Source organism: Salarias fasciatus, chromosome 22 (genome assembly GCF_902148845.1).
Source record: "Salarias fasciatus chromosome 22, fSalaFa1.1, whole genome shotgun sequence".
NCBI lineage: Eukaryota > Metazoa > Chordata > Actinopteri > Blenniiformes > Blenniidae > Salarias > Salarias fasciatus.
The window spans coordinates 26705705-26726176 of NC_043765.1; the positions used below are offsets into that span (position 1 = coordinate 26705705).

The 20472-nt window shown below is 42.2% G+C and overlaps 1 protein-coding gene across 1 annotated transcript; it reads right to left on the reverse strand.

Moving 5' to 3' along the window:
- Positions 1 to 4666: 4666 nt before the first annotated feature.
- Positions 4667 to 19710, reverse strand: LOC115409852 (protein lin-28 homolog A-like). The gene is made up of 4 exons (XM_030121135.1): positions 19701 to 19710; positions 17423 to 17580; positions 11020 to 11198; positions 4667 to 4853 (listed from the first exon to the last, which is right to left on the reverse strand). The coding sequence occupies exons 1-4, from the start codon at positions 19708 to 19710 to the stop codon at positions 4667 to 4669; spliced, it is 534 nt and encodes a 177-aa protein (XP_029976995.1).
- Positions 19711 to 20472: the final 762 nt, after the last annotated feature.

A 20472-nucleotide genomic window follows, 5' to 3' on the forward strand; every position in this document is an offset into this window, starting at 1 on the left:
ACACAATAAATTTATCTGTAAATAAGTAATAAATAGTATTAAAAAGCAAAAAAATAGTTTACAATAATTACAGGAGGGTTTGAGAGGCTGTCGTTCCTGAGCAGCTCCATCCAACCCTGAACCGCACCTGAGGTAGACTTGTATAGATTGGAGGCTTAATGAGGCCTAATGATGGTCAATAACGGGTTTCAGCAGCCAATCGGCTCCGCCGCCATTCATCAGTCCCCTTCGCCATCAAACAGCTAAACGCTAATATTCTACTCATTATCATGCAAACACAGAGGACGTTCTATTAACACCGTGGAGAAAGACGATAAAGACGTGATTAAAAAGCAGCAGGAAGAGCTGCTGAAGGAAAACTCAGCAGTTTACAGCAGAGTAGGGAACAAAACAAAATGTGATTGTTACAGAAAGGCTAGAAACCCGAAGATGTAAAAACACAATTGAGTTAAAAATACTTTACAACCTGACTGCCGCAGACTGTAGATTTTTTTTCCCATGCTTGGAGCCTAAACTACTTAAAGCGATACTTCAACATTTTGGCAAATTGGCCCATTTAGCGCAATTCCTTAGTCATTTCGAAGAGCATACTTACTTTTTTGTGTGGATGACAACGTGTTCACCAGAGTGTTTTGGGGTTGTTGGATTGTGTATTTGATGAGTTTGACGAGGGGGAACAAAAATACCGTTCACCTCCATTGTGTCCATCCCGAAAACCTTCCCCGACTCACCTCTGAATAAACAACAGCTCGCCCTCACAAACAAAGTAAGTATGCTGTTCGAAATGACTAAGGAATTGCGCTAAACGGGCCAATTTGCCAAAATGTTGAAGTATTGCTTTAAAGGTGCAATAAGTAACACATTTGCTATAATTAAAAAGTAATTCAAATCATTCCTATTTTCCACCTGTCAGTGAACAAACATTCCCTAAACAATCTGTCTGCATCAGAAAAACTCTTGTTCAAGTTTTTTCTTTCAACCACAGTTGTTACAGATGGAGCAATTTCAGTCGGCGGAGCGAGACATCACACTTCCTGGTTCCAGAGCCAATCAGATGTGAGTTCCCCAGGTTGCCAGACAAGCAGCACAACATTCAAGGATTTCATCACTGCGCTGTCGGCCGTGTGCCTCCATGTGCACTGTGGATCGCGTGCATGCGTCACCGGCCACTCACGTGCACGCCGTATGCCGCCAAGGCAATGTGTCTAAACTGTCTAAACTCGCTACAAGTCTATCAACCTGGCAACCTGCGCGGCATTCTCCGAAGAAGGAGGGAGATGTTTTGTGACATGATATTACTTATTGCACCTTTGAAAACTGAGGGTAGAGAGGAGAACACCTGCTTCCAAAAAGGATGTATTTTCATGACTGATAGGGCGGCCATCTTGTTTCTGGTTGTACATGAAAATTGCGCATGCACAAGTGAGCTGTCGCACACAACGATTGAAGACGATTCTTTACATACCAACCAAAAGCATAAATGGTCCTTTAGAAAGCCAAGCTAACTGAGCTCGCGGCTCTATTTCTGGATGTTCCAGTTAAAGTTATCCAGGATCATCTAGGTGAAATAGTTGGATGTTTCCTTCAAAATAAAAGCCTTAAGTTGATGTAATACACTCATTTGGCAATCGGTGTTCTGAGTCTTCCTGCAACCCAAGAACATTGAATAAGTAATAAATAATAAACATGTAAATCAGGAAAAGCTCTCCTTGAGATGAGACAGCTGTATTTTCATTACTCCTAAATGCGCAAAAACTTGGGTTGTGCAAAACTTACTATCACTAATAAGATTTGATGCTCTCCAGAGGTCGGTTTTCAGGTGTGTCGATACAAAAGTGTATCATAAAACTGTAGTAGGAACCGTTTTTTTGCATTACCATGTCAGACGTGATGGAGGACGTTACATGACCAGTCCGTTCCAGTAAAGATGGACGGAGGTGGAGACGGGAATCTTGTTACACATGATTAAAGAGATAAATAGAACTGTCGTTCTTGTTGGCAAACATTAGCGACATGCAGAATTTTACAAGGAAAATGCAAAACTGTTGTATCTCCATCTTCCTCTTAGTGGAGGAAGAATATATGAGGTTTAAGGCTTATGCGTCAAACACCTTTGAATGGACGCGCCAGCAAATCGCTATTGTACTTTGGGGGAATTTGAAAAATATTGCTTTTACTTTGCAAACAAGTGTAATGGAAACACAGCTACTGAGAGAAACACTGCAACATGAACTCTGGAAGGTTTCCAAAATCTACAATTAAAGAACAACGTCACATAGAGTGAGATAATGAACACTGAAAACGGTTAAAGTTACACATAAATCTCCGATTGTCATCAAAAGGAGAGCTTTCCTGTATAAATACCACTAGATACAATTAAAAAAAGATCTATATACACTCAATTGCTTCACCAGAATGAGTGCAAGCAATTATAACTCCACATCTCCTACAAAAATCCCTGATACTCGTGTAGAAATGTTCCCGTCAGAATAAAAGCTCTGCAGACACCTGCCATACATTCAACACCGGTCTTGCATACAGGTTCAATAATCAATTGGCACCTTGGAAATGAGGACAACCGACGTCACTGATGGATTAAATAACAAAACTGAGTAGAGGGAAAATGTCGAATGACATTAGAAAAGCAGCTCTCGTCATCATGGCACTTATGTTGTTACATTCATTTTATCTATAAATGTTTTTTTTTAATGCAGCCAGACATAAATATAGCAGTATTTGTAACTCAGGATATATTTGGTTTCTTTGTGTTCTGGCATTGAGTGTTGTTCCGTGTTTTCAAGATTTATCAAAGGACCATTCTTCTACAGTTTTTTGGGGAAAACAATAATGAAGACTGACTTTCACCCCTTTCCATTTAGAGTATCTGGCTATGTGAAGTTCCTCTACCATCCAGCAGGGGGCACTGTAACACCGTTATTTACAATGGCATCTGAACTGAACGAGAAAAAAATAAAATGAATAAAACAAATAAAAATTAGGAAAAGATGAAACAATTGCAAACTTATGAAATTAACTACATAAATATATTTTGGTCATTGGTTTAATCAAATGTAATGATTTTTTTTCATTAACATATCTGACTGAAACGCATATGGAGATAGAGGGAGGTAAAGTTGCATATGCATTTCTGTTTTACACAAAAAATGCAGAATGATACTGTTCACAGACATTTTTAAAAATACTTCAGTATAAATAATTTGGCACAAATTGAGAGAAAAAGTTATTTTTTACATTTTCTTTCAAGAGTAGGTCACTGTTGCTCCATGTTAGGAGGTAAAGCTACACTTTAGCAAGCGTACCGAACCAGCTAGCTTATTTAGCATGTTAGCATGTTGGTCACTTTGGGTTTAAAATGCCCACAAGTTCAGTAATGTAAAAATAATCACAAAGCTAAAATGAAAAGTGGGTCTTTTTGAGCTTCTTAATTCGGTGATGCTATTAAATTACACATAAGTAGCTTAAAAATCTGGCTGCAAGCCGATGTCGCACCATGGGAAAGACTGATTTAGCTAGCGACGGCATGAAGTTAGCTAGATGAATATGAATATTTCTGGCGACTTTAAAAGAAACTTTTGATTGAATTCTGGTAAGAATTCAACTTCATGAACTTTGTAAAGGTCACAGTGACACAAACAACTGGAAGTCGGAGTAAATACACTTTAGAAAGGGAAGAAAATTTCAAACATCGCGCTTCTGGTAACTATCCACTCAAATGAGGTGGTTAGATTAAGACAGATGAAGAAAGATGAAGCTAAATCGGAGGTCTGCATCCTTTATGGCCAAATTAATGGTAAACAAACTACAGTATAGAATAGTGAACATTTTATTACATTTAACCTATTTTTGTACCTAATTTTAAAAGTTTTGGTCCACTTTTCAAGCTTTTTTTTGTTGTTGCCACATTGTGAAATTTTAGCTGTTGTAATCATTTGATCTCTTTTTAAACAGAAATTCTAAACATTTAAGTGTTTTTAATCCATTCTATTATTTTTTCCCCGATTTCTTGTGGTTTTAACTATTTTACCCAGTTTGACTTTTTTATTTTTTTTTATTCCTTTTGAACAGAGAGATTAATCACTCTGAATAGCACTGTGGTGTGTCACAATAATAGAAATAAGTTCAATATTTATCCACGTTTTGTTGTGAAAGCTTGGTGGAGCCGCTACAGAGGGACTAAAGAGCCACATGTGGCTCCAGAGCCGCTAGTTGAACACCCCTGAGATAGATAAAGCTAAATTGAGATAGATAAAGTTAGATTAAGCTAGATTAAGATGGATTACACTGGATAAAGTCAAATCAAGCTAGATAAATCTAATGTTTTGGTCACTTCACACTACAACACCCCGTCTAATCATGTGATAATTGTGATTATTAATGACTTTACACTTCAGTGGGGTTTTGATTAAAGGCCATAAATATCTTCTCAGGCATTTTCTAGGTGTATAAATGAAGCGACTTGCATTTGGAGGGAGGTTTGGATCAACAGGCTGATCGGTGGCCACCGGCGGACGGTCAGTCTGATTGTTTTCTCCTGGTTGGAATCAGATGAGCAGCATCAAACAGCAGACCAACCAATCGAGCCCTGAGGTTGGTCTTCCTGCACAGCTCCAGTGGAAAAGCTCACAGGTTCCCTGAGAGAGGTGGTTCAGCTCTGCTCCTCATGCTGGTCCCTGGGCGAGGCGTTCGATTCCCGCCGCTGCTGCTGCTGCTGCGCTCGCACCGGACAGCTCGCCACCATGTGGGAAACGCTCTGGCAGCAGTGGCACTTCTTGGGCTGAGGGGGCAGCTGGCACTCTTTGGCGTGATGACCAGGGGCGCCACAGTTGTAGCATCTGGAGGGACACGGGGCAGAAAAGATTCAGAGGTCACGGTCTGGACACACACGGGGGTTAGGGGTCATCAGGAGATGATACTGTTCAATACAGAAGAATTCATAGTCCCAAACACATCCTCTAAAAATTACCCCAATAAGAGGAAGAGTTGAAAATACACTTGATTAATTCAGGTGGTCCAAATGATTGAATTATTATTATTTTGTTACAATAATTTTATTTTTTTATAACAAAATATTTTTTTAAAGTGTGTGTGTCTGTGTGTGTGTGTGTGTGTGTGTGTGTGTGTGTGTGTGTGTGTGTGTGTGTGTCCACCAGAGGGAAGCATTGCATCCGTTTCTACATTTGCCCTAAACACTATCTTCTCTCTGTCATCTGCGTGTGGTGAAGACTGCTGGGATTAATAATCTGGACTTCAAATGATTCTAAAAGTTTCATATTATATTTTCATGTTCAGACATTTTCAGAACATGTTCACACATTTCTGTCATTTAAAAAGGTTAAAAAAACAGAAGATTTGTGTGTATTTATAGGTTATGTAAATGGCCATAATGTTATTTTATTGTGTTTCACTTTGTATTAAATGGAAAACGAAACGGGTAAAAAGACAAAGGGCTGGACAAATATGTATTTGAATATTGTTGAGTAATGTGTGATTCATTTTGTATATTTTATATTTTTTGCATTTGAAAAGACGACCCGGAAGTTACCTGCGCGCGATCTTTAAATGCGTCCGCTCGGCTGTCAGCTGTTTTGTTTGACACAGCCGTCAGGCAGCCGCTGCTGCTGGCGGCTTCACTTGGAGTTTGCATTCTTTGGAGAGCGCAGCGAGGTAAATCGGGGAACTTATAATTGTGAAACGTTTAATATAATGTTCTGATTGCACTGTGAAATGTTGATTTAAAATGTTTATTTTTTGCGGTGCCGCAAGCAACGAATCCTGAGTGAAATAAAGAAACCTTGCGCATCAGTATGAGCTCACGCCTCGTCACTCCAAGGTCTGCTACAGGTTAATTTGCTGTGATTTTGCCCCGTTTTGGCCCACAGGCCTTATGTTTGACACTCTTGTGTTGCAAAAACTGTTCCATTGTTCACTGTGGAGTGGCTGGAATCAAAAAAGAAAAATGGAGATCTGAGGTACAAAAAAGAAAAAACAGTGGCTTGCAAAATGATTACTCCAATCCTTCAAAATAAAATCCAGGTCATCCAAGAACCTTCAGAAGTCTCCCATAGATTCAATGGAATCCAATCTAATGTTCGAATGAATCCAGCCGTTCTGTGAAGGCTTCAGACCTTCGTTAAAAAACATTTAACACCAAGACCGAGGAACACAGCAGCCACGGTGGAGGCAGCATCATGCGGTGGGGCTGCTGGCACGGTGGAGGCAGCATCATGCGGTGGGGCTGCAGGCGCGGTGGAGGCAGCATCATGCGGTGGGGCTGCAGGGGGCTGATGGAGGTTGGACAGATGCAGCCCTCCAGCAGGAGGACGAGCACAGCCATCCAGCAGCTGAAGTATCAATCAAGACTTTCAAACGACATGCTTTTCAATTTCTTGTGTCTAATGTGACAAAATGTGGAAACTTTACTTTTGCAAGTCACTAACAACTCGGGAATTTCCATCAGAAATGTAGGAAACAGTCATGAAGAGCATCTTCATGCATAAACTGGAAGTGAATCTGTTAGCGTGAACTCCTCCCAGAACCCTGAGCGACGTGGAACAAACACCTGATGTTCCAGGTTCATGAAGCCTCGAATTGATCGTGTTCTGAAGCCTTAAAGCTTCTATTTTTGTGCCATTTAAACTTTCAATCTGTGAAAGGCTGGAGGCCAGTGCTAATCCCAGTCCTAAACAGTGTTTTTAACCACATACAGCCCGAAGAACTCCAGTCCCAGGACTGGTTTTTATCTAAATGCAACACTTCCGAACATCTTATGGATTTGCAGAATTAGCTTCATGCTGGATAGCAGCTTTTTATTTTTGATATTGAATAAATTTTCATACACAATCTGCAAAACTCGAGTGTTTTAGCTAACAACAGTGTTCTGTTATTAAATTTAAAGGACAGCCAGAAGCTACCAGCTGAAGTGAATCTCGAGAGGCTGAATTCACTGGGGACACTGAACAAAGGATCAGCTATTGATTTAAAGACAGCCTGATTTTCTATCCTGCAGCCATCTGCACTCCAACCAGCAGATCAATCATGTGGAGGGAGAAACTCAATTATCCATCACCTAAAGTGAAAACCAATCAGAAACCACACAGCAGATTTTCAACACACGTTCCAACAGCTTCTATTTTCTGAGTGAAGTCACTTTTGAATCGGCTCTGCTCAGAAAAAAATTAGAATTTTAAGTAGTTCTTTAGAAAAAAATCCTTCTCAAAGGGCTTTTCTTTGTCATATCAAGTCCAACGAATAGTAAAAGATCAAAAATTCCATCATGTTATAAATATTTCACAATTTCTTGAATTGTTTCCACAAAAATACAATATATTTAACTGATTCATTGACTTAATTGATTCCAATTAGAAAAAAAAAACTTATTAAAAATATAAATGTACTGTAAAACATAAATCAACCAGAGTGTGGAAGCTTTTTCATGAGAATTTTATCTATTTTTTTCCCCTTTATTTCATTATAAATTGTAAAAAAAAATAAATAAATAAATCAGTTGTCCTACTCAGTTTGGCACTTTGTAAAAGTCACTTAACTTGAAACAAATTCAATTCATCCGCAATCAGTACATTTTTCAAACAAACATGAGATTTTCATGGAGTATAAAATGTTCCGGATGAGAAAAACTTGGTTCTTTAACACGACTGCTAGCTGCTGATCCGCTAAGCTAACGAGCTAATTCATTTAGCTGACAATAAAATGCTTTAATGTTTTCAAGCCAGTTATTTATAGACTTCATTCACAATAAACATTTACTCTTTAGTATAAATTAGGGGTGTAACGGTACACAAAAGCCACGGTACGGTACGTACCTCGGTGTAAGGGTCACGGTTCGGTACGTTTTTCGGTACAGTGGGGAAAAAGTAAAAAAAGCTCACAAATGTACCAGAACATTTTTCCCAAGCTTTCCCATGCAATACATTATTGGCCCAGTTTACATGGTATTTTTTCAATCCGATTGTAAACAATAGTATTAAACGCGAGTGTATTCATGTACAGCATACAAAGCATTCACGATGAATCCTCGTTTACAAGGACCCTGTGACATGCGCACAAAGTCTCACGAGGAACTTGCAGGTCTTCCTCTCTGCAGCAGCAGTCCTCAGCGCCAAGCAGAGAGTCTTTATCTGCTGATATCTGCTCAAATAATGTCCCAAAATCTCCATGATACGCTGCTGAAGGAGCAGCTGCTCCCCTGACCGCAGCACCGCCGTGCGGAGCAGCACGTCTCGGTGTGAGCTCTGCGCCGCATGCCGATGTTTCGAATTAACTGGTGCCTGTGTTAACTTGTGACCAATAATGACTGAAACATCTAGTCGTTCTGGCGAACGTCGGTTATCGACAGTTACAGTGAGTGTATACGTTTAAAGTCTTTTGTGAGTCTTACTTTAACAACTGCTGTCTGCTGTAATCAGCATGTGTTTACACAGACCTCCGCCGTCATTCGTTAACACGGGAACCAGTTAATCCATAACACCAGCCGGCGATCGCTTGTATTCTGCTATAGAGCTCTTTATACAACTCGCTGTAGCGCGATTTGGTTCCATCTCGTCTCTCCAATGTTTTTTATGTCGGGGTTTTGTATTAAAAAAGTGTTTTTCCACCACCGTGGCGTTCTCTGCTGGTTTTTTGACTGTGCTGCTTCCCGTTTACTGGCACGTCACACGTCACTCCGTATGAGGGAACGCACGCAGAACAAATACTCTCCCGTTTAATCCGCTCTGCCACACGCTGCAGCGCTCATTCCGCTTGTACTTTCTTCTTTGTGTGTTCATGTTTGGACCTTCTTGTTCTACTTCTTCTTCTTCTGTGATAATGGTGGTTGCCGGCAGCTTTTAGGCTCATTACCGCCATCTAAGGTTGGAATTTTTTTTTTTTTTTAACTCACTGGTGTATTCGTCGTGTGATTGTGTGTGCCGAACCGTGACCCCCGTACCGTCACGAATACAAATACCGTTACACTCCTAGTATAAATCATGTCAAACTGTAACTGGAAGACGTACTGAAGCATTTAGCTAGCTGACTGATTCACGAAGCCTTTCATTTAGCTTTTTCTATAAATTAACTTTTTTAATGCAAACTGAACTTTGTGATTAACTGCTATTACTTTAAACCATTTAGCTTATCAGTTTAGCTACATTATTATCAAGTTTTAACTCTTAATATTAGCTACTTTACTACAATTAAGCTAACCATTCAGACTATTTAGTGAGCTAAGTAGCAGAATAGTGACTCGTAAGATTTAAAGATCTTAAAACTGAGTATTTATACCAAATTTAACTATTAATCACAATAGGAAGGACATATTTAAGCTATTCAACTCTTTCAACCATTCATTAATTTTTTGCGTTCTCCTTTCAACTTGTATTTTTTGCTCAAATAATCAAATAAACTCCTGAGAAAGTTTATTTCGTCTATTTCTGTCACACTTTCTCCGGTCAAGGAATGCAAATAGAAGCAAATGTGTGATGTAAATAGATACTGACCCATGTTGTGTTTTTATTTGCTTTTTAAACGATCAGAACAAAGCCAGAGCTTCCTGCCTCCACTTCTCCACCTCCCCCTCAAACCCAGGCAGCCCGGTATTGATCAGCAGGGGAGGGGGGCGGTGGGATCCTTTCAATACCCCCCTCATAACCTCTGAACCCCTCCCCCCTCCCCGCACCTCATTTGCACGCCACACGCCCCGTTGTTGCCATGGCAGCGGTGACCTCTGACCTCTGCCGAGCACCTACATCTGTTCTCACTTACATGGATGGGTTCTTCCTCAGAATGGACGAGCTGCGGCGTTCGGAGGAGGGAACGGGCTGAGAAATGGCGGCAGAAGTCAGATTTTGCTACTTTTGGTCACTGGCCGCTCCAGTCTTTTAAGAATTTAGCTTGATGAGAAGTTAGCTTGATTCATCGTCCTGTGTGGGTCTTATTTTAGTCTTTTCAACAAGTATTTTGCTTTCTTCTGTACATGCAAGTAGGTTTTTAAAGCTTATCTTTGACATGTTTCAACCGTGTTAAATTTCAAATTAACAATTAATTAAATTAACACTAATGATGAACATTTATGCAGATGACACCGATGTGTCTCAGCTCTGAGATTCTTCTCCTGGATTGTTTTCTAACTCTGAAGTTCTGGATTATATGTGATTCTTTTAATTGGTTTTGTGCTTTTGAACCAAAAAAAGTATGACATACGTTGGTTTAGAAAGGTCTTTCCACCGCAGAGCATCAGAAAGACATTTATGTCTTTATGCTCTGATGGTTTTTCACAGCGGTGCTCTTTATCTTGCTTCGAATTTGAACCCTGTTAGTTTGTTAAAATAAATTTTGAATATTGAAACTATTGTTTTGCTTTGAGGAGTCAAGATTCATTCAGTTAAAAAACACTTAGATTTGTTTTGGGTTTTTTTTTTTAAGTAAATTTATCCAATCGGAATCTTTGGACGAGTAACCAGGAAATGTTTCCAGTCCAAACTCAACGCCACTGGTCCAAATGGAGCCGCTTGCAAGTAGTATGTTTTTGTTTAGATGTTTGCTTTCTAACAAGATAGTGGTAGACACAACCGAGAATCATGGGAAATTCATGATGCAATTCAAAATGGCCGCCCCGGCAAATCTGGGATGACAAGGGGGCGCAGGACAATGGCTATCCACATGTCAACAATTCGGTGCCCCCTCGCTGTACAAGGCGACCGTGACGGCTGCCTGGGTCCTCTATGCCCAGGACCGGCCCTGACGGTACTCATTCTGGACTGGTAATGGCAGCTTTTAGCTCTTACAGGGAACATTTTAATCATTAAAACAAGTGTGAATTTCTTGAAATCCTGTCAATGCTAATAAACCATTAGCCTCACAGGATCTAAATTCTCCAAACAAACTTGAAAGACTAATTCAAACTGGATCTGATTTAACCGTGGACGGATTTTGTTATGTTTGTTTTATTAGAGTAGCAATCCCATGACGTTCCCGTCAGGCCCGCCGTGGAACCGGACCTACCTGTCGGCCTTGGATCGTCTCTTCTGCGAGCTCTTGGGCTTCCTCTCGCTGCCCAGACACGGCGCCCCGTTGGGCCCGGTGACCCACACCGACTCCAGGCCTTTGGAGGACCTCTTGAAGCTGAACTCCACGGCTTCTCCTTCCCTGAGGCTGCGGAATCCCTCCATGTGCAGCTTGCTCTGGTGGAACCACGACAGAAACGGGGACGGCGGTTAAGGAGCGTCTAGAACGCCAGACTCAGGGTTTAACTGACCCTAACCCTAAAACCACTACAACACTGGAGTGCAGTTGAGAAATTATTGGATTGTCCTAAATGTATTTGTCGAGGTTATTATATTAAATGCTATTTTAAGAAGAAACAGTGTCAAAACAAGAAGTGAATGCAATTGATTTAAAAAGAGTTGGTATAAAAAGACAAAATTGTAATTATTTAACAAATCTTGTCGTGAAGAGAGACCATGTTGTCTCTGTCTGCTTCAAAAACTGGCATTTGAGACAGTATACATATTCTCTCTCATGTCACTTTTCACTAAAGCCACTTTTGATAAGTTCATTTTTTCTTGCTGTTATTTTGAGAAAATATTTTGTCGTCTTCGTTTAATGAGCTGAGATGAACAATTTATAAAGTACTGAAGGTTCTGAAGCTGGGCTGTGAGAGGTGAAGAACAATAAATTCATCAATAAATAACTTCGTAATGTTAAGTTTAAGAATTGAGTTTGGTGCAATATTTATGTTTAAAGGTGCTGTAGGTAGGATTTTGCTCGTCAATGCTAATGTTTCTGTGTTTTCTTTGGATTAAATGTTAGATTATCCATTGCTAATCCTTTAGGAGTGTAGCATAATTGCACTACCACAAGGGCGCAGCGTTTCCATCTGTCTCTGTTCTGAGCTGAAAAGGAATCTCGACAGCTCCAGGTATCTCTGACCAATCAGAAGAGCCCATGAGGCTCTAACCGTGATTGGTCGAGGGGCATTCGTCGCACGTTCTTGTGGGAGGGGCTTAACTTGCGTAAGGGTGTGATGTCAGAGAAAACAGGACAGGATTGGCTGTGCTGGGTTTCAAATTGCCATCTTAGATGGGTCAAATCGCCATCTTGCTTAGGAGATGCTGAATCCTGCCTACAGCACCTTTAACTTCAAGATTTATAGCGGTGAAACGTTTATTCTCCAGTCCACATTTGCTTTAATATATTTTTAATTTTATATATTTTATCATTTGTTTTTAATATTGGTTGATATAATTGATATTTTAATGCAGCTAATAGAGAGAGTAACAAACTGATTTTCATTATTTCTTTTAGAAAAACAGTGACAAACATTTCTTTTCATTTGAAAAGCTAAATATAAAAAAAAGTTATACATTTTTAATGAAGTTGGCTTCCCATTGGATGGAATGCCTTCCATTGACCTCAAGCTACACCTTGTTTATGATCAGGAAACAAACTTCACCAAAACACTGAAGCGAAGATTCAACACCTTCAGAAAGTCACACCAACATCCAGCTGTGATGAACTACATCACAGAATAATGTTTTCTATGAAAGATCATTTTAATACGCATTTTATTTAATCGTTTTCTTTCTGGAACAAAGGTTTTAGGGGATTTAGTCACATGTATTGATGAGATTGCAGGTTGTGATAGTCTGGGGTTTGGGATCTGGATTAGATCGTGGTTTCTTCTTTATCTTTTGGGAAATAAATGAAAACTCCCAGATTCTGTTCTCCTCTTCGGTTCACTGTTCTCAGCAGATCATGACGAGACTCTCGAGATGAGGGCCGAAATGTCAAAGAGAGCAAAAAACACTAAGTCAGCCAATCAGAGAATCCTCATAAAACACCAGCAGCCTTGTTAAAACACACACACACACACACACACACACACACACACACACACACACACACACACACACACACACTTCCAATCTCTCCTCTGCCCATCTGGTCAAAGATCAAACTGACCCCTGCCTCAAAGGATTCTGGGTAATGACAATGGACAAACAAAGGAATCATTCATCAATATTTTCTCAACCTACCAAGTTCCAGCCAACAAACTTCCCTGAGTTTTGAAATGATCCTGACTCCAGTCGCCGTTTGAGACATCTGACTGCTTTTAAAGCTTCATTTTGAATAAAGTGAATATTGTGTCCACTTTTATAAAGTCATGCTAGGCCTGGGTGATTATATGATCGTGATTAGTGATGGTGATTAATTTCCAGTCGATCACAGTGATCAGCTGTGAGCACATTTACTCGATCAGACATGGCAGAAATGTGCGTGACCACAGCCGATCACAGGCGACTTTTTCCTGCTCAACTTCCGCCTGTAAGCTGTCTGAGAAGTAAACAGAGATGGAGCTGAACGTGGAGCAGCGAAGCAGATGAAGTCAGCCATGCCTCGGCGTTATCCTCTGGAGATGAGGCTGCTGGTGACAGGACAGGCTGCTCTACACCAAACCGCTGCTAGCACACCGCTGCTAGCTCACCGATCCGCAAGGAATCTGGTCTTTTGAGTCCAGGAACTACTTGTGATACAGTTTAACTAACGATTGTTCAGTTCTTCTCTTTTACTGAAAAAACGATGCATCGCATCATTGAACATGTCACCACGTTTTGCCGCCAACACTCTTCTTCTAACAACATGCAGAGAGAGCCTGCAGCGCTGCAGCGCCGGTCTTCCTCTGTGGTGTCTGTGTAAAATAAGGTTGAACATGCAAACAGCACACCTGGTGGCATGAAGTGCAAATGCAGTCATGGCATCGTCTGTGGGCCGTGGTCTGAAGGGGATTTCCCTGGGGTTATAAATGTTTCAGAAACCAGAATATTTATCTTAACACGAATATTAACTGCACGTAAACGTAGCCAGTGTCATCTTTTCAGGCCACTGCACCATATGAGCAACATTCTAAGAGGAGAAAAACGATTAATTTTGTCTTTTTTTTTTTATATATTACTGTAGTTTTGTACTCTTACATTTTAAATCTAATCTGTCCAATCTAGATTATTTAAATTTTGTACATTTGATGCAAGCATTAATGATGGCAGCAGCATCTTTAGCATCATAACTTGAAAATAATGTTTACATTCTAAAGCACCTTCATTACCCCAGGCGGTTCCTTTAGTTTTTTAAACTTTTATAGAAACAAAAAATCCTCAGGGCTGTAAACTGTCACACTTTAACTAACGATTGTTCAGTTCTTCTCTTTTACTGAAAAAACGGTGCATCGCAAGATTTTATTATCTTGGTGCTACATTTTTTTTTTCTATTTACTGCACTCTTAATGGAATACTCCAAAGATTTTGGACCCACGCCCTATCCCTATCATTTACAAAGTGAGATAAGCTCATAAATACCTTTATTGTGTCCGTTCATCCAGCCGCTGGCTCCCAGCTGTTAGCATCGTAGTTAGCTTAGCTCAAGTGCGGGAGGTGAAGAGGAGACAGAGCCGGACTGACGAAAGTGGACAAAATCCTCCTTCCAGTGGTCCAGGGGACGGCGTATTAGCACGTGAAGTAAATCCGAATGGTTATAAAACATTTTAAAAGACGTGTTTTCTTTTCAATCCGTTAAAATAACGTTTTGATACACAGACCTGCGCATGCGCAGTACTCCGGAAGGATATACCGGAGCACAGCAGTAGAAGCCATAGACTCAGCCGCTGTGCTCCGGTATATCCTTCAGCGGAGGACTATACTTGTGCAGATCTGTGTGTATCAACACGTTATTTTAACGGACTGAAAAGAAAACATCTTTTAAAATGTTTTATAACCATTCGGATTTACTTCACGTGCTAATACGCCGTCCCCTGGACCACTGGAAGGAGTATTTTGTCCACTTTCGTCAGTCCGGCTCTGTCTCCACTTCACCTCCCGCAGCTGAGCTAAGCTAACTACGATGCTAACAGCTGGGAGCCAGCGGCTGGACGAACGGACACAAAAAAGGTATTTATGAGCTTATCTCACTTTGTAAATGATAGGGATAGGGCGTGGGTCCAAAATCGTCGGAGTATTCTTTTAAGTGAGATTGTTCTTATATTTGTCTATGTTTATTATATTATTTAATTTGCATTGCTATTTACTTGGTTTGTTAATAAAATGTTAAACTATTCTATAGTTCTAGCTTTCAGTGCAGATGCTTTAAAACTGGTTTAAAAACAATATAACATCGTGATTATAATCGAGACTGAATGATATGAAAAAAGAAATCGTGATCATTTTTTTTGCCATATCGCCCAGCCCTAAGTCATGCTGTTGAGAAACGTCGAACAAACAGGTATGTTTCCAAACCGACTGGAAAGACAAAAGCAGAGTACAGATGAAAAACCTAAAACGAGCTTCGCTGCAGTAAGACTGAATGAGACGTCTTGTAGTGATTGGAAACATTCTCAAGGTTCTGAGCCAGGTGGACAAACGGACGAGAGGCATCGTTTTTGTGATGAAGCGAAGCTTTAAATAAGAACTGCTGGTGAGAACGGTTCTGCTGGGAGCATCCAGAGGAAAACCCAGCAGATGAAGCTTGGGTTAAAGGTGTGGACGAAGAAAACGGAGCTTTCCAGAACCTGCTCACGGACATGGAGTCCTCAAATCACAGTGAGAGTCGGTCTTTGGGTCAAAACGTGTCGTCTATGAGGAGAACCGTCAGAATGGCAACATCAGGTAAAAGCCGAAATGACGTCTCCAGAAATTTACGCTCACACAGGAACCAGGTGATCAAACTGACTGATCCCAGCTGAGCAGAAAATAAATGTTTGTGTAAATCAGGGAAATTATTCTGGTTTCTGACAAATACTCACATGAATAGTATCGTAGCATCAATGACAAACGAAACAACAAAGCAACAAGTCAAAAACATCCTAATAGACTTGAACTCTGTGATCGTCACGGTTCTGCACTCGCCACATGGTCGAGGTACCATGAGGTACGAGGTTCACGGACAGTCGGCTTCAGCTGGGCTGTCCAGGAAAACAAAGCACTTCTCATGTTTCACCTCCTTTACAAACCCAGAGAAACTGAAATGTAGCACTGAGGAACCTCTGGACTCTCTGGAGGACCACTTGACCCTTTGTCTAAGCCCCGCCCCCTTCGCTACTGTTGCTAACTCGACCGAGCCGTCGCAGCCGCCTGCCACATGTTTACTCTCAGTGTAGAAGCCAAGGAGCTTAGCTCACCTGATTAGCTAGCGATGCTGAGACCAGAGGCTAACGTCTCTGTTGACCAGGTAAGCTAGGTGGCTAGCAGAAGCTCCTCGCTGCTAGCTCCTCGCTGCTAGCTGCTAGCTGCTCACTCTTCATATTCTGCCTCAGTTTGGAACAAATGAAGACGTCCTTGTTTCTAGTTGTGGAGCTGAGTCAAACAACAGAAGAGTCTCCAGCTCTAACACACAGCTTGAGGCTCAGAATGTTCCAAGTCGGCATTTCCAGGCTGTTGATTGGCTGGTTGATTGGGGGCGGGGCTTAGAGCGGAGGTAAAGCGTATCTGCTTCATTGTCACAGAAATCCTGGTTGACGTCCGTCCGTCCATCCACCCTTCTGTCTTCCATCACTACTCTTGACTTTCCTTATTATTGCTATAATCCATTAAGCTAATGTATGTATGCTAATGCTTATTTTGCAGCATTCCCAGCCAGACTTCATGCTAACGTCTGGTTCTGGTCTCTCTGAGGCAGAAAGGTCCCCTGGATTCACTCATCAAGGCCATTTTCAGTCCACGATCAGCTCCTGCTTGTTTTCGGCCAGATTTAACGAGCACCAACACCTCTGCTGAGAGCGCTCGTCTTCAACCTGCAGTGAAACCTAAAACTGCCGCGTTAAAGAAGAAAAGCCGCCCCGCCGGCCGCCGCCGCTCCGTCAAATGATTTACGGCGGAGAAACCCGAGACTGCGAGGCTCACCGAGGAGGGGCGGCGGGAAACCAGCGAAACCAAGATGCTGGGTGGGCTCCCTGATGTTTTAATGGCTTTATAACAGGAAGCAGCGATGGACGGGGCGGGTGGGGGGTGAGGTGGGGGGGCCTTGTTATCTCCGCTTTAGCCTCTCACCCCTGCTAAAAGACGAATGCTTGAGCTCTGACCCCAACCCCCACCTTCCCTTGTGTTGAACAGCAACTATCAGACTGAGGTGAAGAGGCTCTAGCAGAAAGACTGGAGATCTGCAGGTGATCAGCCAGAAAGCTCTGGTTAACGCTGCATCCACGCAGGAATTCTGCAGTTCTGGTTGTTTTCAGGCAGAAGGTGAGCTGAGAGCCTGCAGGACACGACGCCGAGCCGCGTTTCCTCATCAACTTCATAAAATCTAAGTCACAAAGCCAAGAACTGAACTTTGAAGACTCAAATCTAAATCTGTAGAAACCAAACCCGAGTGCGAGCTCTTCAAAAGTGAGAGTCTGGCGGCGGCGGCGGCAGCGGCTCACCTGGTGGACGAAGACGTCGAGCGGCTGCGGCAGCTGAACTCCGTCCGTGCTGCTCATGGACAGGAAGCCGAAGCCCATCCGTACGTTGAACCACTTGCAGACGCCGGCGCCGCGGGACAGTCCGGTCAGGTCGTCCTCCCCGCCCTGCTCACGGCCGCCTGCACGCCGGAGCAGAAGACACTGAGACGCCAAATCAAACGGCCAAAACCGCCTCAGAGACTCTCCTGTGAGCTGCTGTCCACGGATCCACCAAAGTTTGCAACTAATCCTGTTCGGTCTGGTAGTACAAGGTCAAACCACTAGGTGGCGTTTTGAAATCGATACACCATCGGTGTCCTGCCTCCAGCAGGCTGCTGAAGCAGTTCACTGTCATCACACTAGGGGGCGCAGAAGGACTGGAGGAAACCAGAGCCGTCTGCTGAGAGAGTTGCCAAGGCGCCACTTTTTGTCCAACAAGTGTTGAGACGTGTTCAGAATATTATTTGAGGCTATAATGTTTCTCTAGAATCTTATTTTATACCTCTATATAGCATGATAAGCTAGATTTTGTGCTATTACAGCTCAATCAGACACCCAGTTTGTTTTTTTTTCCAGCCTGGAACACATGCAGTCAACTGCATTATCAACAGCAGCTCCCAAACACCATCCTGGCATGCTGCCTCGTTTGCTGCCGCTGGTCTTCAGTCCGACGTCTTGATGGCACCGATGGCTCAACATGGCCAGTAACTGGCCAAAATCAACAACACAGAGGTTCTGGTTCTTTTTCTGCTCAAAACGACAGCTGGGAAAAAAAATGGCGGAACCCAACGGTCACTATGTCAACTCTCTCACTAGACTGGCTGAATCGGATGAATCTCCTCGGCAGTGTTTATGTTCTGGTCAAATCGAGCGATTTGAGACAAAGATCAATTTAATTTTATTTTATTTTGGGTGAAACATTTTCTTTATATTCTTTTTATTTTAATTCATATGTCGACACCATAAAAGGCCGAGCGAGAAGAAATTTAAATTCCACTTTTTGCCTTTAACGTATAGCAGAAGTTGGTGACATAAAATCAAGCAGAAAGAAAGAGTGGAAATCGACTACATAGAAACAGTTTACCACTAAATGCACATGGAGGTGCATGAAGACACAAAGAGAAACTTTAAGATGTGCAAAACTATGAAAAAACACAACAAAATGACAAATATAGAACCAAAAGAGAGCTGAATGACTTAAAGAAGGAAACAAAAACTAAACGACAGGACGTCCTGAAATGTGGAATCAGTTACACCTCGATAAAAATCACTGAAAAAAAAGACAAAACAAAGACAAAGAAATCATTTTAAAATGACTAAAATAGAGCAGCTACTGGAAACAGAGGAGATCGAGTTATGATGCATGCAGATACACCATATTTTAAGTTTTAAAGCTCATTTTAAAGATTTTTGCTTTTTAATTCCCTGAAATAATTTCATTAAATGTCTTTTATTTGCTTGATTTAAAAAAAATAACTTCAATACTAACGCAGAATATTTGATCACTTTCACGGTGATCTGAAGAAATGTAAACACCCAGTCATATTTTATAATTTAATAACCTTTTTTCACATGAATAAAGCATGAAACTCATCACAACTTTTAGTTTTATTAAATATAGCCTACTTTAAAATGAGTGTCGTTTAGGTCAGTTTTAGTCTTTAAGCCTCATTTTAATGTATGATATATAATGAAAATAACACTTTTAATGAACTAAAATCTCTCCAAAGCGAACAAAATGCATTAAAATGCAATTAAATCTGCTTTTAATTAGTTAACTTGCCACAAGGACAGACTCGAAATAAAACACTTCTTCATTGTACCGAATATCCTGCAGGCAGCGCTGCTGCTGCTGTTTCGTTATTTAGATGAAATCAGCTTTCTGTGAAGTCTTTAGAATAAATACACTCTTTTCTGACAAAAGTCCCGAGACAACTAAAACAGAAGAAGCCCATGACAGCTCAGTCCTGACTCCTCTCATCTGAACTCCGGCAGCAGTGATCGAACCTGTCAGCCCCGCTCCGCTCCGCTCCGGGCGGCTGCGGCTCCAGAGCGGCTCTGAGCGCCTCTTCAGGCCGCTCACCGCGCCTCATTCCCGGGTTCAGGTCAGCGCGACACCCCGGTACCACCTCCACAATTTTTTTTTTTTTTTTTTCTTGAATGCTTCTTCTTCTTTCTGCTGCTTCACGGAACCCCCACCCCGCCATACACCCCCGATCCACCCCCCATCCACCCCCCAGCCCGGATCCGTCCCTCGTACCTTCAGCCATGCTGGAGGCCTCCGCAGCCTCCGCCCGGCGGGAAGGCTCCGGCCCGGCGGCTCTACCGCAGGACGGGGGCCAGAGGCATGCTGGGGTGCTGGAGGGGGGGACGGCCGAGCACCGCGCGCCCTCTCCGGCCCGGCCCGTCTGCGTCCGTCCGCGTGCGTCCTGCGCGAAAACCCTGCAGGAGGAGGAATGAGCTCCACGCGCTCAGCTGCACAATGAGGAGCCCGTTAACCCTCCCACCTCTGGACACACACACACACACACGCTCACACACACACACACACACACACACACACACACACACACACACACACACACACACACACACACGCTTCCGGTCAAGGTCACGTGACCTTTAATCAATAGGCCACACATGTCAGATAAGATGGAACCACAACATTTCACAAGCTGGCCAACACACACACACACACACACACACACACACACACACACACACACGCACGTACAGTCTTGTATTTCTATCCTTGTGGGGACCGTCCATTGACTCCCATTCATGTCTAGCCCCTAACCCTGACCCTTACCCTAACCCTAACCCACACCACAACAAAGCCTAACCCTAAAGAAATGTTTTTGCACTTTTACTTTTTTCAGTAACAACAACATGGTCAAGAAAACACTGTTTCTCCTACTTAGGACCGGAAAAAGGTCCCCACAAGGCACGTCGTTCCACGTTTTGCTATCCTTGTGGGGACATTTGGCCCCGACAAGGATAGAAATACAAGAACACACACACACACACGCACA

What these genes read in the sequence shown, in the direction of transcription:
- LOC115409852 (XM_030121135.1), bottom strand. An exon ending in TCGACGTCTTCGTCCACCAG is followed by an intron (nt 11,199 to 17,422) that starts GTGAGCCGCTGC and finishes TGGTTCCACCAG; the next exon opens with AGCAAGCTGCACATGGAGGG. An exon ending in AGACGATCCAAGGCCGACAG is followed by an intron (nt 4,854 to 11,019) that starts GTAGGTCCGGTT and finishes GTGTCCCTCCAG; the next exon opens with ATGCTACAACTGTGGCGCCC.